Source organism: Oreochromis aureus, linkage group 7, assembly GCF_013358895.1.
Source record: "Oreochromis aureus strain Israel breed Guangdong linkage group 7, ZZ_aureus, whole genome shotgun sequence".
NCBI lineage: Eukaryota > Metazoa > Chordata > Actinopteri > Cichliformes > Cichlidae > Oreochromis > Oreochromis aureus.
In genome coordinates this window covers 13048455-13073748 of record NC_052948.1, presented here as the reverse complement: position 1 = coordinate 13073748, position 25294 = coordinate 13048455, and the positions used below count along the sequence as shown (strand labels likewise).

Here is a 25294-nt window from a genome sequence, read left to right as displayed (position 1 = left end):
AAATAGTACTTAGCAACCTACTTCAGGTATACTAAAGTCTTGCAGAGAGTGTTTCAAGCACGTAGGGTAAGATACGCACAGATCAGATATATAGAAATGCATGTTGTCTGAATATGATGCCACGTGAGATAAGTGAAGCCAGCTGGTGTTTCCTATTTGAGTTTCTGCTGAGGGAGAGTGTCCTCTGTTAGTGCTTGCTTTCACTATTCTCACAAGCTCAAAGACCTGCAAGTCTTTGAGTAGTCTCAGTTCTTGAGAATCTCTTTTACGATGGGTTTATAAGCTTTTCATCTCCTGCAGATTATCCAACTGCACTGTTACTTCACTTGTCTATGACCAGAAAATGTATAAAGTAGGTTCGAATGACGTCTCTTCAATTCACCCTTTGTATTTCAGAACGACTACATATGGTTAAGGAAAGAGGATATACCGTACTTCAAAATATCTTGCTAGCCTGATTATTTCCATGATTTCATCTTGGTACCATGAGAAATCGGGAGAACAATACAGTGTAGGGCGCCCTTGTGCTGCTTTTACCCTTTGATGAATGGACTGAACATGCCCTCTGAAGATGTCCTGTTGTACTGGGCACTGAGACGTTAGAGGCAAATCCATGTTGCAGTCTATGTTGAATTCACAGACCGGATCCAACACGTCTCACAGATGATTACACTGAAACCCGCGGAGTCTGGAAACCAAGCCCACAACATAAACTATTTAGGGCCACTGCTAACAGGGAATACTGTTGCCATGAGCGGCTATATGTGACGAATGCAAGGATGAAAGATTTCCCAGGAGAACATTACCTAAAGCTTCATACTGCTTCTCCCAGTTTGCTTTTCTCCCCTAATGTGCATCCTTCTGCCATTTACTCCCAGAGTAAACAGCAGCACTGCACCCAGATATCCACGTGATACAGTTAGGTCCATAATTCCTTGGACAAAGATGGTTTTTTGCAGTTTTTCCTCTGTACATCACCACAGGAGCAAAGCCAATATATGATTGAAGTGCTGACTTTCAGCTTCAATTTAAGAGGTTTTACGAGGATTTTGTTAAATGTTTAGGAATTAGAGTGATTTTTATACACAGTCTGCAGCATCATGGCTACAAGGTTCATTGTTGCATGATAAATAAAGGAGATTTAATATCTGAAATTGATTCGAAGTGAGCTTGAATCAGGCTAACTGCGACCTGTCCAGGGTGTACCCTTTTCGTATTATTTAACTTTTCACTGTGATTTCAAATATGAGGCCCAAAGAGACACTGTGTGGTGCAGGCAAGGCCGTCATTTGCACTAGACAGTGCAAATCAGGAAGCCAATCACTGACTAATAAAAATCTGAAACAATAAAACAAACCTACGAGAGAGATACCAAAAGTTTAGGAATGGCCAATTCAGGAATCTGGTAGATTCTTGAAAAGAATCAATGCACTGACCAGGTCAACGGCACTAAAAGGCCTGAAATACCACAGAAAACAAGTAAAGTGCACGATGACGGAATTATTTGCATGCTTAAGGAGATAAACTTCAAGAGATTCAACCAAGTCAAGAACACTCTCAAGGAAGTAGGTGTATCATTATCAAGGTCTACAATCAAGAAACACCTTCATGAATGGAAATACACAGGGTTTAGAAAGAGGTGCAAACCACTGGAACAGGAAGACTAAATTAAATTAAACAGAAACCATCTAAAAGAAACTTCACAGTTCTGAAAGGACAAGTCAGTGGACAGATAAACCCAAGATGAACTTGTACCAGAATGATGTGAAGAGAAAAGTATGGCGCAGAAGAGAAACAGCTCACGATCTGAAACGCACCACATCATCTGTCAAACACGATGAAGGTAGTGTTATGGCATGGACATGGGCGCCAGTGGAACCAAGCCACTAGTGTTTATTAATGATGTGACTGCTGACGGAAGTAGCAGGATGAATCGGAGGCTGTACTCTTTCATCACATTCATCCAAATACTGCAAAAGTGATAAGACAGCGCTTCACAGTGCAAACAGATCATGACCTGAAGCATACTGCAAAAGCAACCCTAGAATTCCTCAAGCCTAAAACATTAGATTTTTTAATCAACAAGTCAGTCACCTGATCTCAGCCCAATAGAGCACGCTATTATATACAAAGCTGAAGGCAGAGATACCCACAAACAAGCAGCAACTGAAGGCTGCATTGAAAGGTCTGGCAGAGCTCATCAAGGGAGGAATGCAATTGTTGTTCATGGGTTCTAGACTTCAGGGAGTCATTGACTGCTAAATACTTTCAAGTATTAAAAGCAGTCTTTATAATTAAAATTACGTTAAAGTATGTTTTACAATTAATGTTGCATTAATTCCTAAACAGTTAATGCAACCCGTTTTGTGAAACCACTTGATTACTTGATTTAAAATCCACTGTGGTGGTGTACAGAGGTAAAACTGCAAAAACTGTGTCCCCGTCTGACAAATTATGGACGTAACTGTAAAAAACAACACAGAACTCATCAGACTGAGCCACCGTTTGCCATCGCTCTGTGGCCTAGTTTGGATATTCAGGCCCATTGTAGATGATTTTGGCAACAGACAGGTCAAGATGGGCACGTATACCAGCCTGCACTTACAAAGCCCCTTATGAAGTTCTCTATATTCTGACAGCTTTCATTAGTATTAAGTCTTCAGCTATTTGCAAGACAGTAACTCTTCTGTGAAATTGGAGCGCAAACCCAGCCCTCTCTCCCCCAAAAGGATCAGTCAGCCTTTTACACCCTTGACACTGTCACCACTGGCTCTTCTTCTTTGTGCACATTTTGATAGTTACTATCAAACCACTGCGAGAGCTGTTTTGAAGATGCTCCTACCCAATCACCTACAAATATCCCTGTTTGACAGATGCCTTTGTAACAATATAATCTATTATTAAAACAATACAAGACACAGGCAAATAAGAAATTTCATGGTCATTCGAACAAGAAGGGAAACAGATAAAAAGATATTCTGACACCTGTTATATATCAAAATCTGCATCACACAATACCAACATTGTCCAGAGTTTCATCACTTCTGGATTGATTGTGTGGGAGGGTGCATGCATGGCTGTGCATGTACACTCAAGTAGGTGGAGAGGGCAGTATCACATAACCTTATCCTTAATATAGTATACAAAATAAAAAAATGTCAGGTATACAAACCCCTAGGGAGCATTTGTACCTTTATACTCTCCTTTGCTAAGCCCTTCCTAAACAGCCTCTGTCCAATATAAGGAACCCTAACAGGACAGTCAAGTTTTAATAAGCAAAGATGCTGAAAAAGTATTCAAATAAGTAATCATAACAGAACATAATCTTGGTATTAAATGAATATATACCACTCAAGTAAACTCGAGTGCAGTTTAAGAGACAATTAGGTTTACTAGCCAAATGAGATGAAGAGGGATGCCCAAGGAAACAATTTCAAAATACCCCTTGTTTGATCTGATTCATAACATATGTGGAATCTACCGTTCTTCTAAAGATTTGCTTATTATTTGGTGACCATCAGAATTATGATCAGGATAGAAATGTTTTGTCACAGGATGAAAGCGAATAGAAAAACTGCAGTGAGTCTTCCTTTAAAAGAAAAAGGGGACCCAAATCATGCCGGCAAACATAAGAGAGCTACCAAATCCCTTTACTTGCTTCACTGTTTGGGTTCAAAGGCTCAGATTTTCCCTATATTTCTCATTAATCTGTACATTATTCACTTCAACACCACATTTTCCTAATGTGTTCCTAACTCTTTGCATGTTATCGAACCCATACCAACCTGTTATCACAGAGCGAGCAGGCCCTCTGAATGCCCTGTTGTGTCTGCCACCAAGGCATAAACAGAAGATCCTTTAAATTCTGTTTCCAGTTAAAAGTTTGTCTCTTCTCAGAACACAGTTATTAGGGAATCACCAGCGGAGATCCTAAGTTCACCTTAAATCTTGCTATTTTGATTGTCTGGCTTTTTACCAAGTCCCTACAGCTAGGCTAGCCACTTCCCCCACATCCAAATGGCTGGTTACAAGAGCCAGCTGTTCAATTTGCCAGGAAACCTTGAGGATTACAATCACAAGACACTAAAATCTGACAACACTAACCGCTGTGGTCCGTAAAACTGACTAAAGCGAGCACAATATTTTCAAAAGCATCATTGAATTCAAATGAACTGCACAAATTGAAGCACTACTCCTTCTTTGTACGAGAAACAATTAAACCATCTTTTAAAAAAATGCTCCGTGACCCCAGCCTACACGTACTGTGACCTCACATGGAGTCCAGACCACGCAGCTAGAGTATGTAAAAAGATGCACCAAAAGCTGGTGGGAGGAAACCAGCTGCAGGGAAATGATCAAAGCACACCTCCCACCACAGATTCTTGTGAAATTATGAATGTATAGTATCTGGAGCTATGTGACTAAAAATATATGGAGACATCAACAAGTTCAGTGAAAACGTTCATAAGCAAACAAAAGCTAAAGTTATTCTTGACACAGTCGATTTCTCTCAGATCTTTTTGAATTGGCTCCTGATTGGTCCGTGAATGGGTTTCATTAAAAATTCAATGATATATACTTTGGCTTAACAAGCAAAGAGGAAAGACAGGGCGGTGACAGTGATAGACAGCGTAGTGATTTCTTTCTCTACTTAAGAAAATGAATGACGTGAAGACTACAGTCAAATACAGCACGGCTGCTACTCTCTACCCGTACCCGTGAGTGCATTTGCCTTTTAATATGTGACAAAATGGAGAAACACAGAGTTTCTACCAAATACAGCTGGAATTTGCAGGAGAAAAAGAAGCCTGACCTATTTCTCTGAATGAATGGAAATGACCTACGCTGTGGGCCTGCATGAATCTAAATTGAGTCACCAAGGGTATCCTGTGCAACAGTGTTCTGTTTGATTTAGAAACTGCTCCCCTGCTGATTCGAGGCAGGACAGGGGATGGCTGTGCCCACTAGGCCTTGAGGGGGGAATGTTTCAATGGCAGACGTCTCCAGCAGCACCTTACTCCCAGACTCCGCACCAGACAAGCCGAGCAACACAAATGCAATTAGGTGCAGGGGGAGCAGACACAAACGTGTTCACACACATACGTCTCTTTGCTACAGCCTAAAATCCAGTTCCTGCTGCCCCCTGTCTCAGCTGAGCCCTCTTTCTTATAGGTTGCGTTTGAACAAACATCATATCAAACCATCTGTTGAAACCTGGTAGATTCAAGAAGTTGTTTCTTAAGTGGCTAATAAAAGGAAGTAGAGTGAGTTTCAGAGGTTATTTTCTAAATTAAACATCAGATTAAAAAGTGAAGACAATGGGGAAAATACCTTAAGTCGGTCACGGAAAGCTGACTATTAAACATTATTCAACATTAAAAGGAAAGCTCTGAAATTCTCTGAATTTAAATGCTTTTCATTCAAACTTGGCTTGTGGATGCCGTTCCTGTTAATCGACTGACAAATGATTCATTTTGACAACATAAAAGGTGAAAGAGGGCCATCTTTGTGGGAGTGTTTGCTTGATTGGCATGTGTCTCAGCTTATCACTTTAAACAAAAACGACACAAAAATGTCAGCGCTTCGTCACGACATAATTTTTAAGGAACCTTAAGGTTGCGTGGCTCCCCTTTGGATTTTGGTTGCAAGCTTATGTGTAGCTCTAAAGTTATTCAGACATCAAAAACAGGAAACTGTAAAACACAAGCCCTTGCCTTTCTAGTAAACGTGCCAAATATAGAAACTACAATAAAGGCTTTCCACAATAATCTTATTACAACACTTTTGTGAATGAAGCCTTTACCGCAGTATGAAAGGAAATACTTGTGTAGAGATTTATTGGAGCTTTATGAGACAGGTGATCTGTAATTAGGAGGTACACGTCATATTTTCATTCATACGCAAATTCAACAGTGCCTCAAGAAGAAAGGCCTCACACTGGACCAGAGCGCAGTGGCTGGAAAGGTAACCACTACCTGTTATGCTGATGTGTGAAAGAAGCCCCTCTGCCTGCGTCTTTGGCCTCTAGCTGACCTCCCTCTGCCTGCAGACAGACCACTTAACACTGCCTCCCCACCTGTAGAGACGTCTGAAGAACAGGCCGCACTTCAGAGCCATGCAGTCAGTGATTGGGCCATGATTACCATGGGCACTTGACTCATTTCATCTCCTCTAAAGCACTAAACTTTGGGGCATCAGGCACAGAGATGGATTCTTCTTCCCATCTATATTTTCTGATTGTGTAGATTAATACCAGTGTAGAAACACTTTAGTTACAACTTTTTTCTGATGCAAAATACGCATGAATGCAAAATGCTGAATATCTGAAATGTTGCATTTATTATGCATCTAATGTTGTTGTTTTTTTTCCATAGTGATGCGTTGCGAAGGTAATTTCTCTGCTGAGGTTTTCGAGTAGGTAGTGGAACTGATGTTTGCAAGGAGGTGTCATTCTGTATCAACCGAAGAGCAGTTTGATAAAGCAGCACTGCCTCGGTGACATGAAAGCCCAACTGAGTTCAACAACAGCCGTCATCTCTGCTCTGCTTTTCTGTAGATAAATGCCACTGACAGGAACAGAATTCACTGTGGTAACTGATCAGGTGCCAAGTGCCCTCTCCCCAGTGCCCTGCTGCACCGAAGCCCTCCACGGAGCTGGCATTGGCCTGGCCTGGTCTTGCAGCCATGGGCCCAAGCTTTGTAGCTCTACCCTGGACTATTCAAGCTATCTCCAAATCACACCCGCCTGCTGTCAGCTGCCCGACTCACAAACCTAAGCAAACAATTTAAAACCCGGCAGTAAAGACCTGACTAGGAGGCAAAAGTTAAGACGGCAAAGTTGACTTGATCAGAAATCTCATTGTGCATATTTAGGTGGCGTTTATTACACCAGCGTTGCAACTAGCTCAAATATAATTAGTGATAGAAGAGGTGTTATTATGTAGGTCTTTGTCAGAGGACGTGAATGTGTTTTAAAAATACCACAGCAATGAATCAGTGGCCTCACTATCTTTACAGGCAGGCAGAGCTGCTAGGTTTTGTCAACCAGGCCAACAATAAGAGAAGCATACAGGCACCAGAATGAAAGCAGGCAGCGGTGTTTGCACTTATTGTTTGGCTTCAGCTAAAAGTGAAATTGCTGTGATTTAATATAAAACAACCAGCCGTTATGCATTTTACCACCATCTCCATGTAAAGCCACCTGGCCCTCCAAAAAGAAAAAAGAAAAAAAAACATTGGGATGATTAATATTCCATGTCTGGAATACTCAGAAAATATACATATTCTAACCTTTACGGTTTCACAGCCTATAAACCTAATAGGATAATTATTTTATTTTATGTTAGTTTAAAAAATGTTTAAGGCTAGGCTGCAAAACATATACCCAGCTGCCTCGGATGATGCCTATATTATATTGCTACATCACAAAGGTCTGTGACTAAGCATTGAGGTCCATGTTTACAGCATTGTACTCCAAGACTCATCCCAGACCGTCGAGGAAATCTGTGGCCTCCGTGCGTTTGTCTTCGTCCAAAGAAAATTAAAGGTATTCGCACAGGAGCTGAAGTTGAATGCATCGAGGCACGTACTCCCATAAAGGCAGGTGCACCTGTCTGCAGTGGCAGCCTTTTGTACTCACTACCAAATGAGCCACGAATCTACGTGTCGCGCCGTGCGTGCGAAATATAGCATACACGTACATGTAAAAGGAAATCATCCGTGTCTCTTACCGTTCTGCCTTCAGTCATGGCTCCCCATCATAGCGTTTGGAGTCCAGACCTCTGACGAGCCGTTTATTCCTATCAGGCTGTGTCACTCACTCCCTCTCTCTCGCTCATCCCCATGTCATGTTTCTCTCCGCTGCAGCAGAACCAAGCCACGCCTCCTCCGGTCGCCGCGTGACGTCTGCCTCTGACGAGCCCTTTTTTTTTTGCACACGCCCTCGCATGCGCATCCAGCATTTGGCCGCCAGAGGCCGCTGTGCATGAACCAATAAAGAAAAAAAACAGGAAAGAAATGAAAAGCCAGCGTAATCACAGACTGTACGAAACTCCAGTGACTGCAAAGCTATTCTCCTGAGATTAAAAACACACTGAAGACTGCTGCACTCATTTACCACTTTATTAGGAACACCTGTGGATATTTAAATCTGTCATACATTTCACAAGGCTTCTACATTTTAGGTTTTAATTACTTTAAAACAAAAAAATAAGATAAAAAAAAAGGGGGATTAGTCTACATAACGTTTATTACTGATGTCAAAATAGGTGACGATGGTGGTGGTGAAGTAGACCTCTGGGTTAATGGGGTAGACAATAGGTTAGGAAATCTTTTACATATATATATAGTTTTTCATTTTTCTTCAAAGTTCTGTCATACACAGGCAAAATCTCGAGTTTCTACAAGAAACAAATTCTCCAACAGTATTTCATGGTGTTATTTTAGTAGACGTACCTAACAGGTAGACGTTTGGTTTGGGATCTATATTCCAGTGCTGGGGAAATTATTTATCTATCTTTCTATCGTGACTCACAGAGACTGGGTGTTTTCTCATTTTCTTTGGCTCATTGAGTAAATGCTCACCGCGGTCCATTCTCATTGTCCAGTGTTTCACTTGAACTGGTCCAGCAAGTTATCTCTGGGCTGGTGCCTCACACCGAGCCCCCATATCGATCCGCCAGCTTTACCTGCCGCACGGACACTGCGTCTTTGGAGACAGTCCTCACTGTTTGCCGTCTTTCTCACTTTCAACCGAAAGTCCTCGGGCACAGCCATGAGGTCCTTCGTCGCGTTTGTCATTCTCCTGGTCTTCTGCGTTGGATTTACTGGATGTAAACCCTCGTCGCCCTGTCCGAGTGGCCAGTTTATGCTGAAGAACCAGTGTGTCCTGTGTCATCCCACCTGCTCCGAGTGCTACGGACACGAGCTGTTTGAATGCACTACCTGTGGAGTTTGTGAGTAGGATTTCCTTAGCACGTATAACGCAGTGAATATAGGGCTGTTGTTGATGGCTTTCTCAAATGAAAAAAGGCGATGTTTATTAAATATCCATTACATTTTCCCCACACACTAGCTTACAGTGCATTTGATATACCCACGGATTTTTTTAAAGTCGTGTATCTTATGTGACAATAACTTAAGTTTTCATCATCATTGGCAAAAAGATCCAACATACTACCTATGAAATGAGGACATGAGAGCACTAAATTTGCATGCCATTGTTCATATAATAGTTGTTTTTTTTTTTGAAGGATTTTATTATAATTTGTTATTATTTTACCACGCAGATACCAGGATTATGGCAAAGACCTGTTGACGACTCAGTAATCCAGTTTTTTTGTTTTTTTTTTACTAGTCTATTTAATGATTACCCAGCTCTTTAAAAAAGGCTTTTGTTCGACAAGGAGCATTCAGCTCTGGTTTACCATTTACTCTTGTTAAACAATCAGAGAGGGTGGCTGTAGGACTTGCTGGCTACCTTTGAAATAGGGAAGGGCTGAATGTATGATCGTTTTTCACCCGAGTTTTCACGGTGTAATGTGATCATGTCAGAAAGAGGCCTTTGTTAATCAGAATAGGGAAAAAATATCTGGAAGAGCTAGAAGTAGTCCTGTTGCAGTTGACTAGGCTCAACCTGCAAAAGCTGCAAGTCTGTCCCTCTTTCCCTCACACTCTCCCTCCCGTGAACACACATTACTGATTATCTTACTACACATTCTTGTCTGATGGACCTATGCTTGGTTGTCATGTGCCATATTTTTCTGATCATGCTGTGATTGAGGGAAATGGAAGGATAGGAGAGGCAGCAGCAGCAGCTTGCAGCCGCTCTCCTCCCTGTCTCACACATCTTCTGTGTGGCGCTGAGCAGATGAGACAATGCTGTAACTCGGCTGCTCTCAGAGATGCCTCAGGTGCCACAGGTGCCTTGCTAGGCTAGTGGCAGGTGGCAGAGCATTAATCATGAGGGCCAACACAAGGCTGTCTCTGCCTACAGCTCTGATCTCTGGTCTGCCGCTAATTGCCAGTGTTTATATTAGTTGGAGCATCAGTCAAGAAGTGATCTGGCACTGTTGCTGTCTGCAGTCAGTCTGCAGTCAGTTTATAATGATGCTTATGCCTTCCATTTTCCAGCCACTATTCTCTGTTTTTATTAAATATGCATGTGAAATCTCTGAATCAAGCGCCTCCCAGCAGTTGCCACAGATTCCCTCAGCAATCCTCATCTTTCATTAGGCACTTACTTTTACACAGTTGCCATGTCTTTTTAACTTTCCTTCATCCGACTGGCTGTCGGATGAAGGAAAGATTAAAGCTTACCTCTGTATTTATTTCGTGAATCCGAATGTTTTTCACTCTCAGAATACGGCAAACAGCATTTTTATGATAAGGGAAAATAGAGTATGCTAACAGCTCCTCCGTGACCTCCTCTTCCTCCTCAGATGAAGACGGACAGGAACGTTTCCTCCACCAAGGTCGCTGTCGGACACACTGCCCACGGGGATTCTATCCTGACAGGGGTCACTATGCCTGCCTGCCCTGCATAGCCAATTGTGAACTGTGCACAGATGGCAACATATGTGCCAAGTGTCGAGGACATTACAAACTTCACAATGGGGTCTGCCAAACAGCACTGTGCAGCATAGGTAAGTGCAAAACAGAGTTTTTGTGGAGGCGATATCTTTGCCTAACAGAGAGGCATTCAGTATTCTGGGCCTCTGTGTTTCAGGGCAGGTGCAGGACCCTGATACAGGAGAGTGCATTGACTGTGAAATTGGCTGCAAAACATGTTACACAGGTAAACATGCTTTCTGTATGAGGCCCACACACCATTACTGTTTAGCGATGTATATTAAAACCCCCATGATAAAGGAGCACAATGCACTTTGTTTCTCCCTATGAATGCTAATTAATCACCTTTTCTCCTCTGTTCCCAGAAGACCCAGAGATCTGTAGCAGCTGTGTTGAAGGTTACTTTCTGTGAGTGTTTTTTTTTCTTAGCTTATTATTATATTTTGATAACTGTGTTTTCCTCCTGTTCTGCTCTGAAATCATCCACAGACAACAGCGTCATTTGGGAATTATCTTTTCATTGTTTATGGATTTGACAGGTATTTTCTATTAGTTTGAATATTAGTAATTATTAGTAAAAAAACACAAAAAATTGAAATCATTATTTGCTGTAATTTCTTCTCTGATTTTTTACAGTTTTAAAATTAGTTAATCAGTTTACGCTTATAAATTTGAGTCCAAAAGGACTGAAATGTTGCAAATAGTAAAATGAGAAAACTCGACTTAGTTATTTGTTTTCCAGCATGGAACAGTTATGCTTTTGCATGCTATGCTTTATGATTTTTCAAACAGTTTTTCTTTTTTTTATGGAGATTAAATATGCTGCCAAGAAACAATTAACCTCACAACGACCCTGTAATTGTTTTTTATATTCATTGGTATTGCTTTGCAGGAAAAAAACCAACAACAACAAAAACTGAGTCTGGTAAATCTATATGCACTGTGAGGCATTATATGGCCAACCATTTCACAAATTGCTTATCAGAATATGCTTAGCTTTCTTGCCTCTACAGAAAATTGCATCTATGTTCCTGTTTACACCAGCTTATCAATTGGACGCAGTGTGTAACACAGGTTATAGAGCCTGAACAGACCCCCAATTGTGCACTCCTCCCCTGAGTTTAGGCCTCCTGGAGTCGTCTGAATCAGGTTACCTTCCATTCAGAATCATACGCTGTTACCTGAGCCTTGGTTTTGAGCTCAGAAGAGACTTAACAAAGTGTTCTTATATGTGAGGAGTAGAGAAAAACAAGTAGAGATGGAAGAGCTGCAAGAAAATCCAGCACCTGCTTTTGTGGATGCTACACAGGTTTATTGGGGTAGTCTATTTTTCTGCATCTGCTTGTGTAGTTTTCTTTAAAAGTATGGTTTTAGAGATTCAATATGACTTTTCATCTTAGCATTCTATGTTGTTATAGATGTTATATATCTACATGTGTAGCAGATAAAAATAAAATAAATATAATCCAGCAGGGAGCTGTTATAAATTGGAAAAACAGCCACACTGCAACAGATTGTGACAGTTTCGAGCACTAAAAGAAATTCCTCCTTTTGAGATTTTGCTGGTAGTAGTAGTGAAAAATGTTAAAGTTCGACAGCTTTGGCATAACCATGAATCAGTGAGGCCAGTGTTACTCTTGCATTAAACGCCGTCTTTTAAAAGAAATCACAGCATGATGGATGTTTGGTATTTATTGGCATTTACCTTCCTCCCCAAGGAACCAAAAAGTGCAGCAAAACCAAAAATTGCTGTGATTCATTCTCACTATAATTTAAATCATTCATTTCCTGGGGCTTTCTCTTTTCTGAGACTACCTGCAGTATATTTTCTTCCTTACTAACAAAGTCCAGGAGTAAAAGACCTAAACAGAAGTTGCGTTGGAAATGCAAATGTGCTCTTCTGGAATGGATAGCCTGGTGTTTGCACAGGGGGATTCTTAAACATCCTGCAGATTTTAAAGCAGAGACGGGGCCTGGTTTGTACCAGCTGCTATTGTGAACCACTTGATGGATGCAGTGTGGCGCCTCCAGCTGTTCCTCCTCAAACAACCCCCACATCTTAACACCAGATCCACGGCAACGCAGTAGGAAGGGCAGGTTGGGCTGTCACTGGTCAGGTTCCCTTATGTAGGAAGGTGGTGGAATAGGCTACACAAGATGCTGCATCACATATGTTGGTGGCTTATTTGCTGCTTGGCTTGCTTTAAGTCCCTCTTTCTTTAATGTTTTAGCGTGACATCTTTGCAAATCAAATCTTCACTTTTTTTAAAGCTCGTTTCTAGGGCAGCTGTCTCATGTTTAATAAGACAGTTAAGCCCCGAAGGACTGATAGGATAGGTTAATGACAGAAATCACCCCATACCTAAGGGCTACAAATAAAACACCAATTATCTTTTTGCCTTAAGAAGAAAGTAGAACCACAATATGCTTGGAGAAAGCCAGCCTACATTGTGCTTCCTGTCCCTACTGTTGTTCGTCTAAACTGCATGAGTTGGGAGAGGAGTGCTCTGAAGTCAACAGTTCATCTACAGGTGTACGGCTTACTGACACAGTGCATGTTGGGATTACCGCTTGTGTGCGGTATACTTTGTGTTTCTGCTGCCACCAGATCATGGTGCTTTTCATCGGCTTTTTTGATATCACAATAGTTCTGTCAGCATGTTTGCTTTGCAAAACAGAGTCTACTTTCATTTAATAGCTGTGGCAGGGAGTTCAAGTAATGCAGTCACTGACCTATTAAAAGTTCTACTGAGGAAAAATACTTTGCTAATTGCCGGGGATTATTATTTCTCAACACGTGCAAACAAGTTAAAGAAACCAATGGAAGATTTTCCATGAACCTTTCTCTACAGTTTCAGGCACCAGTGTCGCAGACATTGTCCTCAGAGCACCTATGAGGACAGAAGCAGGCGTGTCTGTCTCTCCTGCCCAGCACCATGTGAAGACTGCAGGAATAACACGCACTGCTTTGCCTGCCAGCCTGGTTACTTTCTCAACGGTAGAAGCAAATAACAATCATATATCTATGCTTTCCTTACTATCAGTATACTAAATGATGCAGATGTTCCACACCACACTAAAAGAGTATATTCAATATATTCTTTAATCACTTTGTTTTTGAGACTATCCAAAGACAAATGAAAGCACTCTGAGTCTTAATTTGGCTTGCAAAACATGTTCATTTAAGCAAATCTGTAACATAAGATATGCAAATGTATGATTTATGCAAACAAAGAAGAAGGGATTGTGTTTTTGTGCTCTGTAGGCATGGGAGAAAAGGTCGGAGACTGTAAATAAAGCCTGGAAACAAAGCTATAGTAAAGAAAGATTGGCGAGCCCACTGCTGCACTAATCGGCCTCCACCTTCTTTAGCTACAAGGTCCAGTTTCCAAAAAAAAAAAAAAAAAATCTAGGTCATTGTTTTGTGCCTGGGCAGTCAGATGGAATTTGGAGAGAGAGTGATCCTATAAGGGCAGGCAAAGGAGAAGGATTTACACAGCAGTGCACAGCTCACTTATGAGAATAAGTTTATCAGCACCATTTACAGAATAAATAGTGTTTTACAAATCAAAGTAACTTCTTTGGGTTTCTCTTGACTTATTTCTACAGAGAAAAAGTAGATGAGAACATGTAGAGAAGTGCTTTTGCCTGCTATAGTATCCATGTTTTTAAGATTGTCAGTATAGAAGAAATGCTGTAATGGAATAATGTCATAATAACATCAGTCCCTCTCTGTGCCTCTGTGTCTGTGTCAGAGGGACAATGTATTAAACAGTGTCCTCAGCAAACCTTCAGCGACTCCAGCGGGTGGCGCTGTCAGTCTTGCCACAGCTCGTGCCAGACATGCCACGGACCTCGTGCAACAGACTGCGACCTTTGTCCTGGTGGGAATTTTCCTGTACATGGACAGTGTCCTCACATTAACTGCCCACAGGGACAGTATTTTGATGGTAAGTAGAAGCAGCACAATGAAAGCTGACTTAGGCTGGTTAAAAAAGAAGTTTTATGTGATCCACTGTAATCCAGGTAAATTACAGATTTACAAATTTATGAACAAAAGGACAGAATGACATATCGGGTCATAGCTGAATCACAGAAAACACTTGTAACACGATACTTCTGTGAGTCCCTGGTGGAAATGATTGCTTTTCTCTTTTGGGTGACACTGGAGGTCAGTACACTGTCCCAGAAATGTGGAGGGATTCATCGTCCTGCTCAAGGACACTTTAGGAAGTTGATACTTGCTGCTGAGCCCACAAGCTTGAACCCTGCTGAAGGACCTCAGGGGTCATCTGCCTCAAGCATCCACCTCTCCAGCCCCTTCTCTTTTGTGTCTGTGTCGCCAGCACTTGGATACAATACTCCATTGTTCTTGTTATCAGCCATACACGGTTAATAAGTCGATTGTTTTAATTTCCACATCGTTGGTTTTATTATTTGCTTATGTCTGTGGATAAGCCAGTTCGCATTCAGCCATCAAGTATTTTTCCTTGCTATATACTGCTATTGTAAGGAAACGGCTTCATTTAAAACATTCTACTTCTTGGGTTTCCATTTTAACCCAGGTGTCATTCCACATATCTGTAAAACTGACCAGGTGCTGTCACTTTGAAGGAGCCAAGAGCTGTTATTAAGATGCGCATTTGCAATTTAATGTATTTTTTTTAAACACTAGTACCTGTTTTATCCTTAGGCAACACTGAACATGAATGGTTTTAAAGCAATACCTTTTCTAAATGTTTGCTTTTGAATACAGAATGCAATAGTCCAAAAGCTCCTGATTATCAATCATTTCTGTTTATTTCTGCCCATAGAGCCCTTTCTTATAGTCTATTTGTGCCTGAGACACTAAAGTTAAGTCTTGTTATGGTTCCCTCTTGTGGTGGGGATGGGTAAAACAAGCTGTGCGCTGTACAGGGAGTGCAGAATTATTAGGCAAGTTGTATTTTTGAGGAATAATTTTATTATTGAACAACAACCATGTTCTCAATGAACCCAAAAAACTCATTAATATCAAAGCTGAATGTTTTTGGAAGTAGTTTAGTTTGTTTTTAGTTTTAGCTATTTTAGGGGGATATCTGTGTGTGCAGGTGACTATTACTGTGCATAATTATTAGGCAACTTAACAAAAACAAATATATACCCATTTCAATTATTTATTTTTACCAGTGAAACCAATATAACATCTCCACATTCACAAATATACATTTCTGACATTCAAAACAAAACAAAAACAAATCAGCGACCAATATAGCCACCTTTCTTTGCAAGGACACTCAAAAGCCTGCCATCCATGGATTCTGTCAGTGTTTTGATCTGTTCACCATCAACATTGCATGCAGCAGCAACCACAGCCTCCCAGACACTGTTCAGAGAGGTGTACTGTTTTCCCTCCTTGTAAATCTCACATTTGATGATGGACCACAGGTTCTCAATGGGGTTCAGATCAGGTGAACAAGGAGGCCATGTCATTAGTTTTTCTTCTTTTATACCCTTTCTTGCCAGCCACGCTGTGGAGTACTTGGACGTGTGTGATGGAGCATTGTTCTGCATGAAAATCATGTTTTTCTTGAAGGATGCAGACTTCTTCCTGTACCACTGCTTGAAGAAGGTGTCTTCCAGAAACTGGCAGTAGGACTGGGAGTTGAGCTTGACTCCATCCTCAACCCGAAAAGGCCCCACAAGCTCATCTTTGATGATACCAGCCCAAACCAGTACTCCACCTCCACCTTGCTGGCGTCTGAGTCGGACTGGAGCTCTCTGCCCTTTACCAATCCAGCCACGGGCCCATCCATCTGGCCCATCAAGACTCACTCTCATTTCATCAGTCCATAAAAACTTAGAAAAATCAGTCTTGAGATATTTCTTGGCCCAGTCTTGACGTTTCAGCTTGTGTGTCTTGTTCAGTGGTGGTCGTCTTTCAGCCTTTCTTACCTTGGCCATGTCTCTGAGTATTGCACACCTTGTGCTTTTGGGCACTCCAGTGATGTTGCAGCTCTGAAATATGGCCAAACTGGTGGCAAGTGGCATCTTGGCAGCTGCACGCTTGACTTTTCTCAGTTCATGGGCAGTTATTTTGCGCCTTGGTTTTCCACACGCTTCTTGCGACCCTGTTGACTATTTTGAATGAAACGCTTGATTGTTCGATGATCACGCTTCAGAAGCTTTGCAATTTTAAGACTGCTGCATCCCTCTGCAAGATATCTCACTATTTTTGACTTTTCTGAGCCTGTCAAGTCCTTCTTTTGACCCATTTTGCCAAAGGAAAGGAAGTTGCCTAATAATTATGCACACCTGATATAGGGTGTTGATATCATTAGACCACACCCCTTCTCATTACAGAGATGCACATCACCTAATATGCTTAATTGGTAGTAGGCTTTCGAGCCTATACAGCTTGGAGTAAGACAACATGCATGAAGAGGATGATGTGGACAAAATGCTTATTTGCCTAATAATTCTGCACTCCCTGTATGTATATTTTTTGCATCCAGGGAAATATGGTGAATGTCACACATGCGATGTTTCCTGTAAGACCTGTTTTGGCCCACAGGCACTGGATTGTTCTTCTTGTTTTAAAGGTAATATTTACTGCTTTTAGCCTTTCAGATTAAACGATCTTAATTGCAATGTTAATTCTTGATGCCAATCGTGCGAGTCTGGATGTGTGTGTATTTGTGCTTCACAGGGTATTTCCTGGACCAGGACAGTTCCTGTGTAGAGCAGTGTCCACCTGGCTCATATGCAAACTCTGCCACTCAGCTGTGTGAGGACTGCTCTCCCAGCTGTGAGGCCTGTGTGGACACCAGTGATAACTGCATCAGCTGTTCCAAAGGCACCGATAAACTTTTTCTCCACCAAGGCCGGTGCTGGTCCAATTGCCCAGAGTAAGCAGTTTGATAAGCGGTGAAACAAACACGGAGCTTGGCAATGATGACACGATCTTCTTCATGCTTCGCTTTTCTTTGTGTGTTTTGTTTTCTCCTGATCATATTGTTTCTTTTGTTTGTTTTCTTTAGAGGTTTCTTTGAGACAGCAGAGGGGGCGTGTGAAGCCTGTGATAGCTCCTGTCTCACATGTGATGAGATCAAATCCCAGTGTCTGTCCTGTGCTGACGGCTACTACCTGGAGAGTGGCATGTGTAGACTCAACTGTTCGCTGGGAATGTATCCTGCAGATGATGGTACCTGCAGACGATGTCCTCCCCACTGTGACGTTTGCTCAGATGATAGGACCTGCTTCCGTGAGTTATTAGCACAGTCAGCAGATTTAAATGATATAATGTTCGATACAGGTGAGGGATTTGCGTTACAAATTTTTTCCCCCCTCCAGGTTGCAGTTTCCTTTACTTGATGCTGAACGGTGAGTGTAAGGCTAGTTGTCCTGTGGGCTATTATGAGGACATGGAGGAGGGCCGCTGCGGTCAGTGCCACCCTACGTGTGGCAGCTGTTCAGGGCCTTCAGCGGATGATTGTGAGACCTGCTCAACCTATAGCCCCAAGCTCTATAAAGGTGTATGCTCAAAGGACTGCCCCGCTGGTACTTACTATGAGACTGCAGCTATGGAGTGTCAAGGTGAGCACCTGGATTCACAGATTGGGTTTGGTTTTAAACACCAAATATGTGGAGTTTTCTTGTTACGGCTTCACCGTTCTACAGCGAGATGTCTTACTAGTTTTAATGATGCTACTACATCAGTTCAAAGACCATAAATTCAGATGTCAAAATGATTAAAATACATTTTGACATCTGAATTTTAGAAAAAAAGACCAAATCAGGGAGGTAGGTTCTAATTTTCAGATGGCTGCTCTTCCTTAAATATTTATTCAATTTTGATGAAATTGAAATTTTAGAAATTGAAACTATAGCAAGTATGAAATGCAACTGTCAAATTTCATTTCATTTAAATCCAATGATATTACCTCTGTTTGAGTTTTGGATTTGACCTTCCTATTAGCAGGAATTCTGCAATGTTGCAAAGTTATTTGTTTTTACCCCTCAGGCGTAAAAGGCTGATGGGGTGTGGTTGTCACCCTGCCGAGCGGGTGGCTGGCATGAACGCCCATGTTTATGAATGTGATAACTCGAGAAGGAAACCACCTAAGACTTTCAAATCAATACCATGGGTGCACATACTAAAAATTTCAGAAAACTTCAAATCTGGGTGACCTCGACCTCAAGGTCAGAAGTCAAGTTTTCTGAAAATCTTGTGAATGTGATAACTTCAGAACAAAGCAACATAGGATTTTCACATTTATACCATAGGTGCATCTACTAGGAGCCTGAGGGGTACTACTGGCACCACCAGTATTTTTTAAGATAACCCCACAAGTAATATTCTCTAATTTTCTTTCACAATGTGTTGCTGAAAGTACTTTGACTCACAGGACTTGCACCTGTGTAATATAGAGTTGGGATATCCCTTTGTATAAGTAGTTGGATAAATTAACATGTAGATGTGTTGCAATTGATCAAACTGACCCCTTCCATATCATAGTTTTTAGGGAATTAATGTAAAAGAAGCCCAGAGTTGTTATTATTATTGTATTTTCTGATTCGTTTTTATTACAGAACTTTTTAAAAGCAGTTTGCTCATAGTCCTGCAGTATTATAGTATTTATACTATACTGTAGTGTTTATACAGTCGTACCTATACGACTGTATAAATTAGATCATAATGTAAAATAAATCAGCTTGCAGCACCACATTCCTTCCAGCAGAAGTGCTGATTTTGTTTCACTGTACAGGTCCTATTCTGACCATTTGAATTTGTGTGTCAGCAATCGGTTCTGGATCTCGGTGAGTTCTGGAAACCTTGAAAGCGAGATCATCCAATTTTCTCCTCACACCTTCTATTAGACTTTTTTTTCCATACTAATTACCTTGAATAATGTTAATGCTTGAATAAGCATTAAAAATAAAATAAAACAGAAAATGTGTAACAAAGGGAGGTTAATGCAGTGGCCAAAAGCAATTACTAAACTCACAACTGAGTGATAATGAAATAAGCTATTTGCTTAAAATGAATTTCATTCGGCTGTAAAACATGATTATCGCATCCTCTTGTGTAAATGTGGTAATGTGACATGAAAGTGTTGCAATCTGCTTTGCTTGGTTGTATTTAGAGTGCCACCAGACTTGCCTTAGCTGCTCCGGGCCGGATGCCAACGAGTGCACCCAGTGCGAGAGAGGACTCGTGTTGGATCCAAACACGTTACTGTGTGGTGTGACGGGTGATACAGCCTGCCCACCGGGGACCTACCTACACAACGACCAGTTCACCTGCAAGGGTTGCCACCGACACTGTCTTTCGTGTGAGGGGCCAGGCAACGATGAATGCCAGACCTGTGCTGTGCCCAGATACCTTTACAGTGAGCATTTTCCACAGGTTTATGTGCAGACACAGAGGTGATTTGTGGTATAAATGAAAATCAGCACAAAACTGATTGTTTTAAAGTTGATTTATCATGCAAAGACAAAACAAATCTGAATCATTTATCTTAACTGTTAGCTCTACAGGTGTTTGAAAAAACCTTTTCTCATTTTAATCACTAATGAAATTTTTGGCCCGAGTTATAGACTCTGCTTTTGCATTTAGTGCTCTCACAGCTGGCTTCATAATAATGGCTTTTGTAAGACTATTTAAAAATTTCAGCTCAAGTTAAACAGATTTATGCAGTTGTACAACTATTGGATAGACTGGTTGCTTCTCTGAAGTGAGTACGCCACCAAGTTAAGGTGCTAACTCTGTTGCTGTATGCTTTTTTCCAGACAGCACATGTGTTAATACGTGTCCTGATGGCACGTATACCACAAGGCAGGAAGCTGATGGAAAGATGTTGGGACTCTGTTTGCCTTGTGACCACGTGTGTTCCTCTTGCACTAGTGCATCACCAAGAGATTGTCTTACGTGTTCTCCAGGATATCTGCGGCTCCTTCAGCTCTGCGTCATCCATTGTCCCACTGGGTAGAAAGCTTCATGCTCTATTGCTATTTGTGAAATGTTTACCTTAAGTAGACAAACAATTTCTGCAAACAGACCTTTATGGTTTAGTGACCCCAAATTAGAGATCATACAGTATTTGTTTTGGAAGTGAACCAAAGTTTCTTAGAAAGAAAGGGTGTAACGTGGTTTCTCCTTCTTCAGCAACAAAGTAACTTATTCTTAAAGCTTTTTTTTTATCAGTTACATATTTGACAGACATGAAGGAAATGTTTTAACCCATTGTTTTTATGCATTTCTTCAGGTATTACAGTGAGGGCTCCCAGTGTCATAAATGTCACCAGTCCTGTGAGCTGTGTACAGGACCGGGGCCCGAGTCTTGCAGGGCGTGTCCCCCTCCTCTGCTGGAGCTGAAAGGCACCAAGCTGTGTGTTGAGCGCTGCCCACACCACTTCTATCAATCTGACGACTTCTGCAAACAATGTCATACCAGTTGTCAGACATGCATAGGTAGGTAGAGATGAAATGTCAAACCAGTGACTCAACAGAAACCCATATTTTTAAGTATTCAGACATGTTTTTTACTTTTTATTTGTTTTACTGTGTTACATACATACAGCTTTTTGTTCTAATCATTTAAATTAATTTCAGTTCAGCAAACAGAAATAGAAAATTCCTCCTGAAATGTAACACTGATGTAACTATTCAGACCTTTTGCTTTCATTTTAACTCGGGAGTCTCTCGTTTCTCTTGATCATCTTTGAGATGTTTCTGTACCTTGATTGGCACACGAAAACAAAATCAAAGCAGAAGCAAAATGAACTCAAAAGCCCTCCCTAAAGTGCTCGTAGACATGACTGTGTGGAGGCACAGATCCATATTCTTACAGGGACCACATTTGGAGCAAAAAGCACTCTTCCTGTAGACAAACGATTCCCAAACTGAGGAATCATGAGAGCAAGATCGTGGTACTAAAGGTGGTAAGGAACCTGGTGACCTCCAGAGAACCTGTGGTGACATGGGACAAATAGAACATGCATTATAGCAGCACTCCAGTGATCTGGGCTTTATGGCAGAGAGGCTAGATGAGGCATGTCCTTAGTAGAAGACTTACTGAAGTATGGAGCTTGCAGTAGTACAGTATCTAGCAGCACAGCTTCATCCAGTAGTATTAAATGAAAAACAACTCAGTTTTTACTTTATTTTTTATTTTTGTAGACTGACTGTTCATTGATGAAGGATAAAAATTCTTTAAATGGTTTTAGGATACTAATTGGTGGTATGCTGGGGAAGACTGTTGCCTCACAGGCAGTCCTTCTATATGTGGATGTCTGCATGGGTCTCTCCAGTTACTCTGCCTTGTTCTCACAGTGTGATGCACTGGGTTGCAACCACCACCACCTTTGACCCTGAACTGGGGTTTGAATAATTTCTGAATGTACTTTATACAGGGAGTGCAGAATTATTAGGCAAATGAGTATTTTGTCCACATCATCCTCTTCATGCATGTTGTCTTACTCCAAGCTGTATAGGCTCGAAAGCCTACTACCAATTAAGCATATTAGGTGATGTGCATCTCTGTAATGAGAAGGGGTGTGGTCTAATGACATCAACACCCTATATCAGGTGTGCATAATTATTAGGCAACTTCCTTTCCTTTGGCAAAATGGGTCAAAAGAAGGACTTGACAGGCTCAGAAAAGTCAAAAATAGTGAGATATCTTGCAGAGGGATGCAGCAGTCTTAAAATTGCAAAGCTTCTGAAGCGTGATCATCGAACAATCAAGCGTTTCATTCAAAATAGTCAACAGGGTCGCAAAAGCGTGTGGAAAACCAAGGTGCAAAATAACTGCCCATGAACTGAGAAAAGTCAAGCGTGCAGCTGCCAAGATGCCACTTGCCACCAGTTTGGCCATATTTCAGAGCTGCAACATCACTGGAGTGCCCAAAAGCACAAGGTGTGCAATACTCAGAGACATGGCCAAGGTAAGAAAGGCTGAAAGACGACCACCACTGAACAAGGCACACAAGCTGAAACGTCAAGACTGGGCCAAGAAATATCTCAAGACTGATTTTTCTAAGGTTTTATGGACTGATGAAATGAGAGTGAGTCTTGATGGGCCAGATGGATGGGCCCGTGGCTGGATTGGTAAAGGGCAGAGAGCTCCAGTCCGACTCAGACGCCAGCAAGGTGGAGGTGGAGTACTGGTTTGGGCTGGTATCATCAAAGATGAGCTTGTGGGGGGCTTTTCGGGTTGAGGATGGAGTCAAGCTCAACTCCCAGTCCTACTGCCAGTTTCTGGAAGACACCTTCTTCAAGCAGTGGTACAGGAAGAAGTCTGCATCCTTTAAGAAAAACATGATTTTCATGCAGGACAATGCTCCATCACACACGTCCAAGTACTCCACAGCGTGGCTGGCAAGAAAGGGTATAAAAGAAGAAAAAAACTAATGACATGGCCTCCTTGTTCACCTGATCTGAACCCCATTGAGAACCTGTGGTCCATCATCAAATGTGAGATTTACAAGGAGGGAAACAGTACACCTCTCTGAACAGTGTCTGGGAGGCTGTGGTTGCTGCTGCACGCAAATGTTGATGGTGAACAGATCAAAACACTGACAGAATCCATGGATGGCAGGCTTTTGAGTGTCCTTGCAAAGAAAGGTGGCTATATTGGTCGCTGATTTGTTTTTGAATGTCAGAAATGTATATTTGTGAATGTGGAGATGTTATATTGGTTTCACTGGTAAAATAAATAATTGAAATGGGTATATATTTTTTTTGTTAAGTTGCCTAATAATTCTGCACAGTAATAGTCACCTGCACACACAGATATCCCCTAAAATAGCTAAAACTAAAACAAACTAAAACATTTCAGCTTTGATATTAATGAGTTTTTTGGGTTCATTGAGAACATGGTTGTTGTTCAATAAAATTATTCCTCAAAAATACAACTTGCCTAATAATTCTGCACTCCCTGTATTTCCAAACTGTCAATATCGAGGATTCACTTTGGCATTAGGTATCTGCTCAGTGCCTATATGTGTGTTTGCAGATGCCTCTCCTCAGGGCTGCTTGACTTGTGACTGGGGCAGCACTTTACAGGACCAAGTCTGCTATCCACGCTGTAAGGAGGGACTGTACTTTTCTGAAGAGGTGGGTTGTGATGTAATGATCGTCTTGTCATTGTACTACTCTATGTATCATAAACATTGTATTTAAAGGCAAATGGCAGGTGTTCTCTGTTAAACTGATAGCATACAATCTGCCTACAGACACGAATTGATCACACCTCAGTAAATGAGTGAAATAATATAAACACTGATCCAAATTAGTATTTTAGTTTGGCTGTCGCATATATTCGTAAGCGAGCTACCACGGATGTTCTTTGTATGCCTACTGATCACTAGCTTGTGACAGTACACAGACGAAAGTACATAGACATCCTTTCAAAACCAGGATGTAGTAAAACAGGATTAACAGTGAGTAAGACTGCGTATTGTCAGGTTAGAACTGTTAGTGGTGAAACAGGCTGGACTATTTGCCTTCCAATCTCTTCCGAGCATAACATAACCTCTGGCATAACCTTTTATCTGCCTAATGTCTATGTGTCTAACTGTTCAATTGTAGGAAACATGTGAGCCTTGCAACAAGTCATGCAGGCATTGCTACGGCCCTGGACCTGACCACTGTCTGACTTGTCACACTGACTCTGCTCTTCATGCTGTGGAGAACCGTTGTGCTCCATGCTGTCAGACTGGAGGCAATTACACCGATTGCTGTGTTTGTGACAGCCGCTCAGGTAGAGCTGCTATCTTTCATAAGTGAAAGATAACAGTAAATGTGACAGTCTACTAAAGGAATTTTGTGTTTTTCTAGCACTGTGTGTGGAGGCGCCCCATCCCAAATCAGGAGACATCCAGGAAACCGATATGAGTTTGTCCTCCAGAACTCTGAAGCACACCTCAGCTGCCTTGCCTGTTGCTCTGCTGCTGGCAATTGGTTTGGCTCTGGCTGTATTTATCTTGGTTAAAGCCCATGCTAGGAAGAGGCTTTGTTGGAAACGAAGCTATGAGAGATTGAGTGGTAGTGCGAACATTAACATGCCCCACGGCGTGCCCGAGCCAGATAGCGGAGATGAGGTAGATGTGGTGTACACCAGCAAAGGTGGATCCGTTTATCGGCGCTACAGCTTCATCCACGAGCAGGACACAGATGCAGACCAGGATGTGGATGAGAACACCCGTTTTAGTCATTCTTAGATGCATCTAGAGCTCAGAGTAACTGAGGAATGTGTCAGGATGCTCAGTATCAAGATGGACAAGTAGTCAAAGTTAAAATAGTTAATGTGTAAAAGAGAATGCAGCAGTAATTTGCTTTGATATGTTTCTTTCGACTTCAGGTGAATATTTATTCTATGAAGTGCCTGTATCTGTATAATGGAAATTCTTAGACACGTGAAACAGTAAAGACCGTACACGTTTGTGTAAATGTATATGGGTTTTTTTTCAACTTGATATTAAAGTCATGCTTGTGAAACAGTGAATTGGTCATATACTGTAAGTTAAACTTCTTTGTTAGAAAGAGAATCTTTTCTAATTTACACCGTTTGAATGCCTTGAAACAAACAACTGCCTTAAACTCTATCATTCTGGTAACGTTATCAGTGTCATCTAATCTATGAGTGGCATCAGTAGAGTTGAATACAATTCTGTAAAAGGTAAAATACTCCGGGAATGTATTTCGGGTTTTCCACGCCTTAGTTTTACATATTTCCCAATG

The 25294-nt window shown here is 41.4% G+C and overlaps 1 protein-coding gene across 2 annotated transcripts; it reads left to right on the top strand.

Annotated features, from left to right (window-relative positions):
- The first annotated feature begins 8258 nt into the window (after positions 1 to 8258).
- On the top strand, positions 8259 to 25058 carry LOC116326156 (proprotein convertase subtilisin/kexin type 5). 2 transcript variants are annotated; one of them, XM_039615481.1, is made up of 16 exons: positions 8259 to 8954; positions 10440 to 10643; positions 10727 to 10795; positions 10938 to 10977; positions 13422 to 13567; positions 14325 to 14519; positions 17064 to 17150; positions 17258 to 17456; positions 17589 to 17812; positions 17902 to 18144; positions 19695 to 19940; positions 20341 to 20536; positions 20817 to 21022; positions 23568 to 23668; positions 24143 to 24314; positions 24392 to 25058. In XM_039615481.1, exons 1-16 carry the CDS (start codon positions 8576 to 8578, stop codon positions 24772 to 24774), a joined length of 3090 nt encoding a protein of 1029 aa, XP_039471415.1. In that variant the 5' UTR covers positions 8259 to 8575; the 3' UTR covers positions 24775 to 25058. The 2 variants fall into 2 exon arrangements, with proteins under 2 accessions (XP_039471415.1, XP_031603157.2); XM_031747297.2 differs by having other exon boundaries at positions 8260 to 8954; positions 10935 to 10977.
- The last annotated feature ends 236 nt before the right edge of the window (positions 25059 to 25294 follow it).